Here is a 12,397-nt window from a genome sequence, read left to right as displayed (position 1 = left end):
CAATCAGAGTAGAGTGGAGGAGAAGGAGATCTGTTCAACGAATGTGTCAAATATATGCATGGGTGAAGCTACTGGGGAAACGTTAGTGTACACTAACGCAAAAAAATATCACAACGTCAAAATTTAACAGATGTAGAGCAATGAAATTTTGGTAATACATTTGTCTAGGTAACAAATTTAAGAGATAAAAATTGCAAGACACTGGTTAATGTAAGCCTGAGATAAGCCATTGTGTATGTGAAATAATTCTAAATTAATAACGAGTGTAACGGCTAGGATGCCAAATGTAAGCATGGAAATCTGCGTTCATTGTGTTGCACAAGTACCACATGTTAGTTTGTCGGATCGAGTTCCATGCTTGGTTAACCAATAGATGAACGGTTAATGCTCTTTGTGAATGAAGTTGAAGGTGTCGTCCGCATTTTTGATCGACTGGAAACTGATCTGGTGATGGAGCAAGCCAAGGCAACATGTCGATACTCTGTAGAGCATGTTTGGTTACAACTGCGGCATGTGGGCGAGAGTTACCCTCATGTTAAACACTCTCTCGAATGCTGTTCAAGAATGGCAGCATAACACGTCGACTCAACTGACCGACGTACGAAGTTAATCAGGGTACGTGTGTTGCTGTTTCTTTTTCCGGCTGTGTACACATGATGGAAAAAATAAAAGGGGCCTAGAGAGCGGAGTTCCAGGGTACCAAGAAACTCAGCAGGCTGCTAATCTGATACAGCAGATGCTGAAGGTAAACACCTTCCATGTCTTGGCTGTTTGGGGCCCTAGTTTTCAAGCAAATTTCAGAATGAAACTTCTTGGCAGATTAAAACTGTGTGCCGGAGTGAGTGTCGGTCAGGCACACAGTTCTGATCTCCCAGAATGTTTCATATCAGCGCACACACCGCTGCAGACTGAAAACCTCATTCTGGAAACTTCCCCCAGGCCGTGGCTAAGCCATATCTCCGCAGTATACTTTCTTCCGGGAGTGCCAGTTCTGCAAGGTTCGCAGAAGAGCTTCTGTGCAGTTTGTAAGGTAGGAGACGAGGTACTGGCAGAACTGAAGCAGTGAGGATGGGTCGTGAGTCGTGCTTGGGTAGCTCAGCGGTCAGTCGGCTCTCAGCCGTGGCAGCGTGCGGACGGCCCCGCGCGCCGGCCCCGTGCTCCGCTGCAGGTTTGTTTACTTCCTCGTCGTAGCTTTAAGGCTTGTGTCCGTCTACCGTGAACATGTCGAGCGCTTACCGCCGTGCGACCCTTAAAGGTTCCTTCCCAGCTGAACATGCGCGACCTCGTGCACATGAGATTGAAACGTTCCTACGTGAAGAAGTTGGTTTAGATCCTACCCACGTTCTCGGAACCCATTTCTCGATCACGAGTAGTGTTGTTCATATTAAAATGAAAAACACGGAGGTGTGTGAAGACGTTATTCGCCGCCATGCCAATGGACTTAAGTTCAAATACTCCGATGGTCACGTCGGAGCTGTAACACTTGAACTCGCAGAGTACGGTCAACGCACGATTAGAGTGTCTGAACTACGTTTGAAGTGCCGAAGGACGTAGTTGTCTCTGCGTTACAACCATACGGTAAAGTAATCGGTTACGTCCAGGAAAAATGGCAAACCTTCACGACCTTCCATGTACTTAATGGTGTACGTCAGGTCAAAATTAAACTAAAAAAACATATACTATCATACCTGACAATTGGCAGGGGTGCGAGCCATTGTCATGTACGACGGCCAACCCCGAACATGTGCGGGTTGTGGACAAGAAGGACACGTCATATCCGTCTGCATGTGACGCCGCCTGATCCAGACGCCGGTCGGCGAGGAAGCGTCCCCAGCGGTGATCACTCAGATCCCTGTCACATATGCCAAGGTTGCCCAGGAAGGTAACACCTCTACACAGGGTCTTCCTGCTACGTTGACGTTGTCTGATCAGGTAGATGCAACCGCTACTGAGATTCCTTCTGAGGTGTCACAGACGCCAGCTCCTGACCTGCCGCATCATCGCAGCACTGTGACTGAAAATGCTACTGAGATGGACGTTGATCCGGGAGTGGTACCTACTTCTGCATTTCTTCAGACTGGTCCGGAATCAGACGAAAGCCATCCGCAATCAGACTCGGAACGACCTGTTCGAAAACAAGGGTCGACACGAAAGAGAAAGAAACGTAGCTGTACACCCCCACATGAACCCATTCCAAGGATGGATACCGGGGATGCAGAACCGAATATGGACGACAAACCGCTCTATGATGACCAAAAGTCTGATGAGAACGACCCGAACACTGGCAACGAACACCCCTCCTTACTGGCCCCGTCGCCCCACAGGTCGACGTTGAAGAGAGTCTATCCGCTGAGTCCTCTCCACGTGGATGATGTACACAGCCGGTACCCTACCACACTATCAGTCTCCTGGGCAGACGACGTGGAGATCGAAGGGACTGGGGTGGACGGTGCTGATGATGGGGCGCCCCCATCGGTTGCGCCCTCGCCCGCTAACTCTCCACAATAGCAACCTCTTCGGCGGACCGACAATATCGACGACCTCTCGCTCCTGAAGAAACAGCCCCACCTGTGCCTGTGGGACTCCAACACCAGCATTATCGTGTCGCAACGATTAACCTCGCGACCATTCGTGCGCCTCACTAACTAGCGCTTCTCCGCGATATGATTTATGATGCGGACATTGATATTGTGGTTTTTCAGGAAGTACACGTCGCCCATATTTCACCACCACATGGCTTCACGGCGCATCTTTCTCCCGCTTCGGACACCGGTAGTGGTGTTGCCATCATCTTACGAGAAGGTCTCCCTGCCGAAAATGTCCTATACCTCCCCAACGCCAGAGGTATGGCCCTTACTCACTTTGGTGTACGCATCGTCAATATTTATCAGCCGTCAGGCTCCTGCTACCGTCGTGATCGCAATGCCATCTTCGCAGATGAAGTTACACCACTTTTTATGGGACCACACGATGACTGGGTCACGGTTGGAGACTTCAACTGCACCCAGTGACCTCAGGATCAATTGCCGCGTCACTCACCACGAGCAGCTCTGGAAACAGACGTGACGCGCAACAATTTGTCGACACGTGGAAACATGTTCACGGTGATCTTGTAGGCTTTGCGTACTACACTGCGCACTCCTCTAGCCGACTGGATTGCATCTACATCTCGCGATCCCTAATTCAACACATTCGACAGGCTCAACTCTGGCCTGTTGCTTTCTCAGATCATGAGGCTTACTTCTGTGACGTTGTTCTCACAAGGCAGGCAGTATGGCACGGACGTGGTTTATGGAAACTGAACACGGCACTTCTTAATTCACCTGACTGTCGACTTCTAATAGAAGACACTTGGATCACATGTAATAGACGCCGTCCCACGTATCCGTCTACCATATCCTGGTGGATCCAGTGTGCAAAACCTGCTCTTCGAAAACTTTGATCCGGTATGGCAAAGATGTTGTCACCTGGAGGAAGAGCACTATGGAATTTTACTACATGATCCTACGAGAATGCTCCGCCATGCCAGCCTCCTCTGAGCGCCATACAAGGATGAGCCATGCTAAGGCCCAAATCTCCAATCTCATGCGAAGGCATTTGGAAGGTGCGAGAGTACGATCTCGTACTGCTGATCGCATGCCTCATAAACATCCATTTATGTACCATATCATCCAAGAACGCCAACATCGACGCCGAAAATTGATCCCCGCCCTAAAAGACCAAGAAGGGCGTCGCTACGTAACCCAATCTGTAATAGGGAATGTGCTTCGCGCCCACTACCAGCAGCTCTACACCGCAATTCCACATTCCCCAGAGTTGATCGAGGAAGTCTCACAGCTCAACTTCGGCGGTATCCCGGGAGATGCGGCGATTGACTTGGTGTCAGAGGTGACTGATGATGAAGTCCGCGATGCGTTCCGGGCAGGAACCATCAATCGCTCCCCAGGACCCGACGGTATTCTCCTCGAATTTTATCGCACCTTCCGTGATTTGTTAGAGTCCACCTTCACCTCCATCTGTCGGGAACTGATGTCTCCGGAAGTACCTGTGCCGGACGCTTTCATGGAAGGAATTATTATTCCTGTACATAAACCGCATGGTGGCAACAGTATCATTGATTATCGGCCTCTCACCCTCCTTAACAGTGATATGAAAATCTTCACTCGCCTTTTGACGGCACGACTTAAAAACGTTGCCCGATATGTTGTGTCGCCAGACCAAACATCTTTGGGAGGGGATAGTAATATCCGCACGGCTTTATGCCACTACAGGGATATGATTGCCGTTACCCAGGCACAACGCCTCTCTGGCGCACTTGCGTCTTTGGACTTTAGTCAAGCTTTTGAAAGGGTTGACCATTCGTTCCTTACGGCCGTTCTCCAACACATGGGTTTCCCAGTCCCAGACTCAGTCCTCCGATAAAAATAGGTCGATCCGTACGTCAAGGTTGCCATCAGCGATTTTGTACGCCTTTTCCTTGGAATCCTTGCTATGTGGACTCAGACAACGTTTGGTAGAGTTGTCGAAAGGCCGATACCGATTCTATTGCTCTGCCTATGCTGACGATGTAGTCATCTGTTTACGTAATGCCGACGAGGTTCGATCTGTTTTGACGTGGATAGCGACTTATGGTGAGGCCTCTGGTAGCTCTTTAAACGTACGTAAGTCACAAGTTATGTTCATTGGCACGGGACTCTCACCACCGTTGATACCATTCGCTGTTTGGGAATAGATTTTTCATCTGATCTCCGGCATTCAGCATCCATCAACTGCCGACGCCTCCTTTTGATGATCAGAGCAGGTCTTATGGACCATCGCCTTCGATCCCTAGATATTCTCCAATGAGCTCGATATGTCAATATACATATCGCATCCCGATTTCCCCATGTAGCACAAGTTCTACCTTTCCCGCTTACTATGGCACGTCGCATGTTGGCAGCGATGACTTTGTTCAAAGTTAACTATGCAACCCTTACTCTTCCCCGTGAACGAGGTGGGATAGGTCTGTTTCACGTACCGGATAGAGCTCGCGCTTTATTTGTCAGCTCCCAGGTGACGGTATGGACACGTTGCCCAGCGAGCCTCACGGGTCTCCTTCTGTCGGCATATTCGCCGGTCTCACTGTCAGCCCCAGTGATATCTCGGATGTTCCGGCCCAGTTCCATTATATACGATACCTCTTTCTTGAACTCAGTTATCTACGCCTGACTTTACCAAGACAGCTTTTACTCAAGACAAAGGCAGTATACAATGTCCTCCAATTAGGTCGTCCACCTAACCCGATTGAACAGAAGTTCCCCCAGGTTGACTAGCGTCATGTATGGCGCGCGGTTTCCGCCCGTTACCTTGACACGAATGTTCTATCTGTCTGGTACCTAACTGTAAATGGGATCAACCAATTTCGCCTTCATCGTATCCACCTCTCCCAATCACCTCTCTGTTCCACGTGTGGAGTGCCAGACGAGCATCGGTTTGTTTGCGGACCGGCGGCGGAAGTTTGGCACTTGATTCGTCGTATTGTCGCTTTTCTAACGCCGGACATTCCGGATCGGATTACACCCCTTTCATTATTATTTCTGGAACGTGAATATTTTCCTCGGACAAAGACCAATGCTGTGAATTGGATTCGTGGACATGCCATTCGCTACATATTTGGACAAACTGTAGACTCTGTACTCGATTTTTGGACATACCTCAATGACCGTCATTATGTCGTTGTCCGTCACCCAAAATACAGACAATTTTTCTCGAACTTCCTTGGGAGTGCTTTCCACGACCCGCCTCGCAGCTGGAATGTGTTAAGCCAAGAGAGAAGAAGGTTTCCTTTTTGAACCAATGAACATTTCTGAACAATTGAACAGAACACATCAATTTCGAGAAGACGTGACTCAACATATTATCAGCGGGGCGCAGAAGGCCTCTGATCAATTACACAACAAAACTAAAAAAAACATAACAGCAATAAAAATAAAAATAAAATTCAGAAAAAGGAAGATTTTGTTTTGTTTGTAAGGATAGCGCTAACCTTGACTTACCATTTTTCCCTTGGTATATAGGCAGCTCTCTGGCGTAGGTTTACTCAGGAGCCAACGCCTGAAGTGGACCAGATTTTTTTGTCGTAGGATGAAAAGTGTCGGTGGCACTTAGTTTTTTTAGTTCCATTTTATTAAAGGCTTTTCAAAACGAACAAAAAAACAAAAAGAAAAAAAAACAGAAAAAAAACGAAAAAAGAAAAAAGGTGGTAAAGAAAAAAGAAAAAAAGATGGATAAAAAAGGAAAAAAAGCGGTACAGCACTTGGCTGTGAAACGCAAAGGTACTGAGTTCGATTCTCAGTCCGGCATACAGTTATAATCTACCAGGAAGTGTCATATCAACGCACACACTGCTGCTGAATGAAAATGTCATTCTTGAGACATTTCAGGCTGTTTGTTTGACTTGTTCAAAACAGAGCCAGTGTGACGCCATTTTCGGACTAAGCGTTGCATGGCACTCTCTCTTTACCGTCACTTTGTCACCGTTAAACAAACGACTGATTTTGTTTTCACATAACTTTCCATAAGGAATGCCTGATGCTCCATTGTTAGTAGCATCTTCTCCTTTGCACTCCTTCACTCACACTGACACAGCGCACACTATGCTCCGAACCCGCATTGATCATGTGGAGGAATGTGATTATATACACACATTTACGTCCAGCTATATCCTCTCGTCCGGACCATTTTCATTTGGCCACCCTGTACATGAGATATTCAGGGTGAGTCACCTAACGTTACCGCTGGATATATATCGTAAACTACATCAAATACTGAAGAACCGATTTCACAGACCGAAAGTGAGGAGAGGGGCTAGTGTAATTGTTTAATACAAACCATAGAAAAATGCACTGTAGTATGTTTTTTAACACAAACCTACGTTTTTTTAAATGGAACCTCGTTAGTTTATTAGCAAATCTGAGCATATAAGCAAATACGTAATCACTGCCGTTTGTTGCATTGTAAAATGTTAATTACATCCGGAGATATTGCAGCCTAAAGTTGACGCTTGAAATCTCCGACGTTCAGTTGCGTGTTGTAACAAACAAGGGCCACGGTCGGCGAGCAGCATCTGCAGGGACATGTTTACGATGACGACCGTGTTTACGAGTGTGGCTGTAGTGCACTGTTGTGGTTTCGTCTAGCTGTCGCAGTGTTCGCATGTAGCGCTTGCTGTTATTGTTATTCTGCATTCGTCTCCTCACGCAGACCAACTGTAGTACACCGTTTTACCAGACGTCTGTGATAGTGTAGTGTTGTTGGAACTGTGACAATGGTGTACTCGAACTCTGAAAAGGCACAGATGATACTCATCTATGGCGAGTGTCGACGAAATGCAGCTGAAGCCTGCAGGGTGTATGCAGAACGGTACCCGGACAGATAACATCCAACGTGCCGCACATTGCAAAACATCTACCACCAACTGTATGCAACAGGTATACTTTAGGTTACAATATCTCCGGATGTAATTAACATTTTACAATACAACGAACGGCACTGATTACGTATTTCTTTATATGTTCAGATGTGCTAACAAAACTAACGGGGTTCCATTTAAAAATAAAAGGAGGTTTGTGTTAAAAAACATATTTCTGTGCATTTTTTATGGTTTGTATTAACGAATTACACTAGTCCCTCTCCTCAGGTTCGGTCTGTGGAATCGTTTCGTCAGTATTTGATGTGATTTACGAAATATATCCAGTGGTAATGTTAGGTGACTCACCCTGTATATACGTGGATGTATTTGTCCACATATTTTCACATCTCTTTCTAAACCAGTGGATCGACTTCAACCAAACTTGCTTCATGTAGGACTTATTGTCTGAAAAGAGACCTATGGAGTAAGAACTACATTACTGCCATAGAATATGGGAAGAGAATGAAAAGCTTTGTAATGTCTTTGTATTGTGTGGATGTGTACGGCTGAAGGCATGCGGTAAAGGGAGGAGATGATAGTGAGAGGGGGAGATGGAGAGAGAAAGGGAGGAGAAGATAGATAGAGGGGAGAGATGAGATGTATAGAGAGAGGCGGAAGACGATATCGATAACAAGGTTAAGGGAGTAGGAAAGGAGATGGAGAGGGAAAGGGAGAAGATGAAAAGAGAGAGGGAAAAGAAGTAGTTGGTCAGAAAGAAAGGAAGGAGCAGCTGGACAGAGAGAAGACGAAATGTGCAGAGAGGAGTGTGGAGAAGGGTGGCAGAAAGAGGGGGAGGAGGAGATGGAAAGAGGGAAAGGTAACGCCAGCGATGGACAGAGAGGGGGAGGGGGTAGTAGGAGATGGACAGAGAGAAGGAGCAACTGTAGGAGGCAAGACAGAGAGGGCTATTCGAGAATTGGAACAGAAAGTTGGTGTGACTGTGTGTAAGGTACACCTAATGCCCTGAGGATAAGTATGAGAAAAACGTGACATTTAGAAATCTTCTGAAACTGTCGTTTCGCTCTTGTATTTAGCTGGCTTGGAGCACTTCAAAAGTATGAAGTGGACTTTATCTAGTATTTGTACTGCTCATTGTGTCAATAATGTCGCGAGAGTGATCCAATGCTTTTTCCGGCTTTTTTGAGGACCAAGGACCATGTCACATGGGTGAACACCACAGATCCATTAAAAATCCTCTCTGGGTTCCCATGGTGTAAATCAGCAGAAAAGTGCGAAATATATCAGGCATACGCGTACGCAGACAGAGCTGAGGACTAAGGGGCACAAAAGATATGTTTGCACTTCAGCTATTCCTTAACTACACAAAAAAGTAACAGTGGGAACTAAATCACTGCTTTTACTTTGTGTCCTTTAGGGCTGGAATGACGTCAGTTTTCACGGTTCCAATCAGATTCCTACGCCCAACATCGACGCATTAGCTTACCATGGGATCATCTTGAACAACCATTATGTTCAACCAATTTGCACACCATCCAGAGCTGCCTTTATGACGGGGAAGTACCCTATACGCACAGGTGAGCAATATATAGACTCTAAGACACAAAAAAGACATAACACAAAGAATTTGTCCAAACGGGACGGAAATCGGTAGAGGTTATGTACATATGGAGACAAACAAATGTTTACAATTTCAGAAAAACTGGATGATTTTGTGAAGAGAAAGACCAATTGAGAAGGTCATTAACATGATGGCCGATCTGTGGCTTATATAAAACCAGCTATCCGGTTAGACGTAGATTCAGAGAGCAGTTGAATATCCTCCTGAGCGATATCGCGCCGAAGTCTGTCTAATTGGTGCGTTAGATCGTCAAATTACCGAGCTGGTAGGAGAGTGTCCATAATCCTACAAATGTTCTCAATTGGGGACAGATCTTGTGACATTTCTGGCCAAGGTATGGTTTGGCAATCAGGAAAACTTTCGCCATATGCGGGCAGGCAGTATCTTGCTGAAATGTAAGCTTTCCATAAAGGGAAACAAAGTGTGGCATAGAGTATCGCCTACGTATAGCTGTACTGTAAGAGTGGTGAGGATGACAACCAAAGAGGTCCTACTACGAAAGGAAATGGCACCTCATACCATCGCTCCTTGAAATTGGGCAATATGGCGGCCAACAGTTAAGTTGGTATAGCACTGCTTACCAGGCCGTCTGCAGACATGTCACTGATAGTCGGGACTAACTTCTAATCGGGACTCATCACTAAAGACAAAAGTTACGAGGCCGAAGACATGCCCGGAAACGCCCTGGACAGCAGTGGGATGCTAACCCGGATGTTGCCTGCTATACACCGTGTCTTGTTGCTCGTCGTAACAATCCTGGGCTATTTCAGCAACATAATGCACGCTCGTACAGGGCGAGAGTTTCTGCTGATTAACTTCATGCTTGTCAAACTCCTCGTTGGCTCGTTGACCAGAAAGTTCTACAGATCTCTCCACAAATGAGAACGTTTGGAGCATTGTGTGAGGAACTGTCCAAGCAACTCGGCATTTTGACGATCTAACGCACCAGTTACCTGCAACGATATCTCTTAGATGTTCATCTAACAACTCTGTCAGTCAATTCCTAGACGAATAGCTGCTTGTATAAGGGACAGAGTTGGGCTAAGGCGTTGTGAAGCTCTTGCTCTAGAATCAGTCATCCAATTTGCTAAAACTGTAATCATTTATTGGTCGGTAGACGTTCATCACATTATCAGATTTCCTTCCACTTTGGGTAATTCCTTCATATTGCGTCGCTTTTTTGTCTTTGTAGATAACAGAAATTTAACTATACCTATACATGTCTGATGTTACAAATAAACTGCAGTGCTTCATAACGCCATCTCATCACTAGTGCACTGAACAGGTGAGCAGGGTACCCCCATGGACGAACACGAGGGTCGCGGCTTAGCCAACGGCACGCTACTGCCCGGCTACCTGAAGCAGCTCGGTTACGTCACCAGAGCCGTCGGCAAGTGGCACCTGGGCTTCCACGAGGTGGAGCTTACGCCCACCTACCGCGGGTTCGACTCCTTCCTGGGTCACTGGGGCGGCTCCATCGGCTACTTCGACTTCATCGTCCAGACTTCACCCGACGGCAAGGTAACTAATAATTTCTTCCCTGTCAATTCACACAACCTTCAGTCCCCACATTTTTTTTTTTTTTTTTGAATACGCGTGAACGTTGATGACCCGTTAATCGGTGTACCCCTTTATATTGCGAGGCGTATTCGGAATGTAAGGTCCGATTAAGCGCGAAATGGAAACCAATGTGAAAATCCGATGGAGTTTCGCACAGCTTTTCTGGGGTGTGCCTGTCGATCGCTTCGCGTCGCTCTTTTCAGTTCAGAGAGCAAAGTGATCACGTGGGAGGTATGTGCATCTGGTGAGAGATTCGTCTGAAGCTATGCAGCTCACATAAACGTCATGCGTTTCTTTCTTCAAGACAATTTTCAGCGGCAATTTGCCGGGGCAATGACTACGCTCCAGGAATGTTTTCGATATGAAGTGATTGATACCAACAATACAGCCCTTAATTGACTCCCTCCGTTGTTCATCTCTGCTAAACCGCTGGCTACGAAGACAACATTTTGTCACAAACAGCGAAAGTCAGACCGACGCAGAGAATTGGCGGAAAACACAGGCGGTTGCTTCCTGTGAAAAGGACACTTTAAAGTTTGTACAGTGCCATGACAAGTGTCTAAGTCGGAGCGGCGACTATTTAGAGAAGTAGCTGGAAGGTGTGGCTAACTGTTACGAATAAAAAATTTTTGTATTTCCGTGTGGTTTTCATTTCGCGACCGCTCGGACCTTACATTCTGAACAGCCCTCGTACTTCCAAGCTTTACCGTACCACATAGGAACTGTTTTTGAAAGGGGAGCCGTGATTTGTTGTTCAACCTAAATGGTTCAAATGGCTCTGAGCACTATGCGACTTAAGTTCTGAGGTAATCAGTCATCTAGAACTTAGAACTAATTGAAGCTAACTAACCTAAGGACAGCATACACATCCATGCCCAAGGCAGGATTCGAGCCTGTTCAACCTAATATTCAGTCCTAAATCACTAGGGAAAGTGCGGTAACTTAACTGACAAAGATAACGTATGTTAGTGCACTATCTGTTCGAATATATAGAGTAGAGGCCGGAATTGAAAAGGAGGTGGGGAGTACCGCCGTATCGTCAGCAAAGAAATGGTAACAGCAAAACGGGTCTGTTGGGAGACTTCAGTGATTTCGAACTTGGACCAGTCATCGGATGCTGCCGAAGTTGACTGTTGGTGATGAGCCTGTGAAGTGGAAGCGTGAGGTTCGAGTGTAACGGAGGGAGAGTCGTATTGGAAAAATTTCTCACGATATCATCAGAACTAAACATTCATGAGTGGAAACAGCTACCAGTAGTCCAGCTAGCACAATGACTGTCCATAGGGACTTAAGAAGAACGGGGTACAATGGTCAAGCAGCTTTTTATAAATCAAGCATTTCTGAAGTCCGTGCTACGTGACGCTTAAGAAGCTGAGTATTTTAAATGAGTGATTTCGAGTGATAAATCACTCTATACACTGCAGCTATCCGGGGCTTCAGTTTGGAAAATGCCAGAAGGACGATGCTTCCTATTATTTATAGGGTTCAAATGCTTCTAATGGCTCTAAAGAGTATAGGAGTTGACATCTCTGGTCATCAGTCCCATAGAAATTAGAACTACTTAAATCTAACTAACCTAAGGACGTCACACAAATCCATGCCCGAGGCCGGATTCGAACCTGCAACCGGACTGAAGTGCGTAGAACTGCTCGGCAACATCGGTCGGCTGTGAAGCAGGAAGTAGTATCACGATATGGCAGCGTTTTACGTGGTTTGGGAGTGCCCCCTTATTGTGCTTAAAAACGCTAAATTCGAAATGACATGAACACAACTTACGTACTGCATAATGCTTACAGTACAAGAGCGCT

At 46.3% G+C, this 12,397-nt stretch overlaps 1 protein-coding gene across 1 annotated transcript in view; it reads left to right on the top strand.

Moving 5' to 3' along the window:
* The window catches only part of LOC126354978 (arylsulfatase I-like), a 111,670-nt gene that overhangs the window by 18,448 nt on the left and 80,825 nt on the right, over positions 1 to 12,397 (top strand). The window contains exons 2-3 of the mRNA XM_050005062.1: positions 8,826 to 8,985; positions 10,315 to 10,550. Of these exons, the coding sequence (XP_049861019.1) occupies positions 8,826 to 8,985; positions 10,315 to 10,550 (396 nt within the window). The remainder of the gene's footprint in view (positions 1 to 8,825; positions 8,986 to 10,314; positions 10,551 to 12,397) is intronic.

This window comes from Schistocerca gregaria, chromosome 3, assembly GCF_023897955.1.
Source record: "Schistocerca gregaria isolate iqSchGreg1 chromosome 3, iqSchGreg1.2, whole genome shotgun sequence".
NCBI classification, from domain to species: Eukaryota; Metazoa; Arthropoda; class Insecta; order Orthoptera; family Acrididae; genus Schistocerca; species Schistocerca gregaria.
This window is presented reverse-complemented; position numbering and strand designations above follow the sequence as displayed.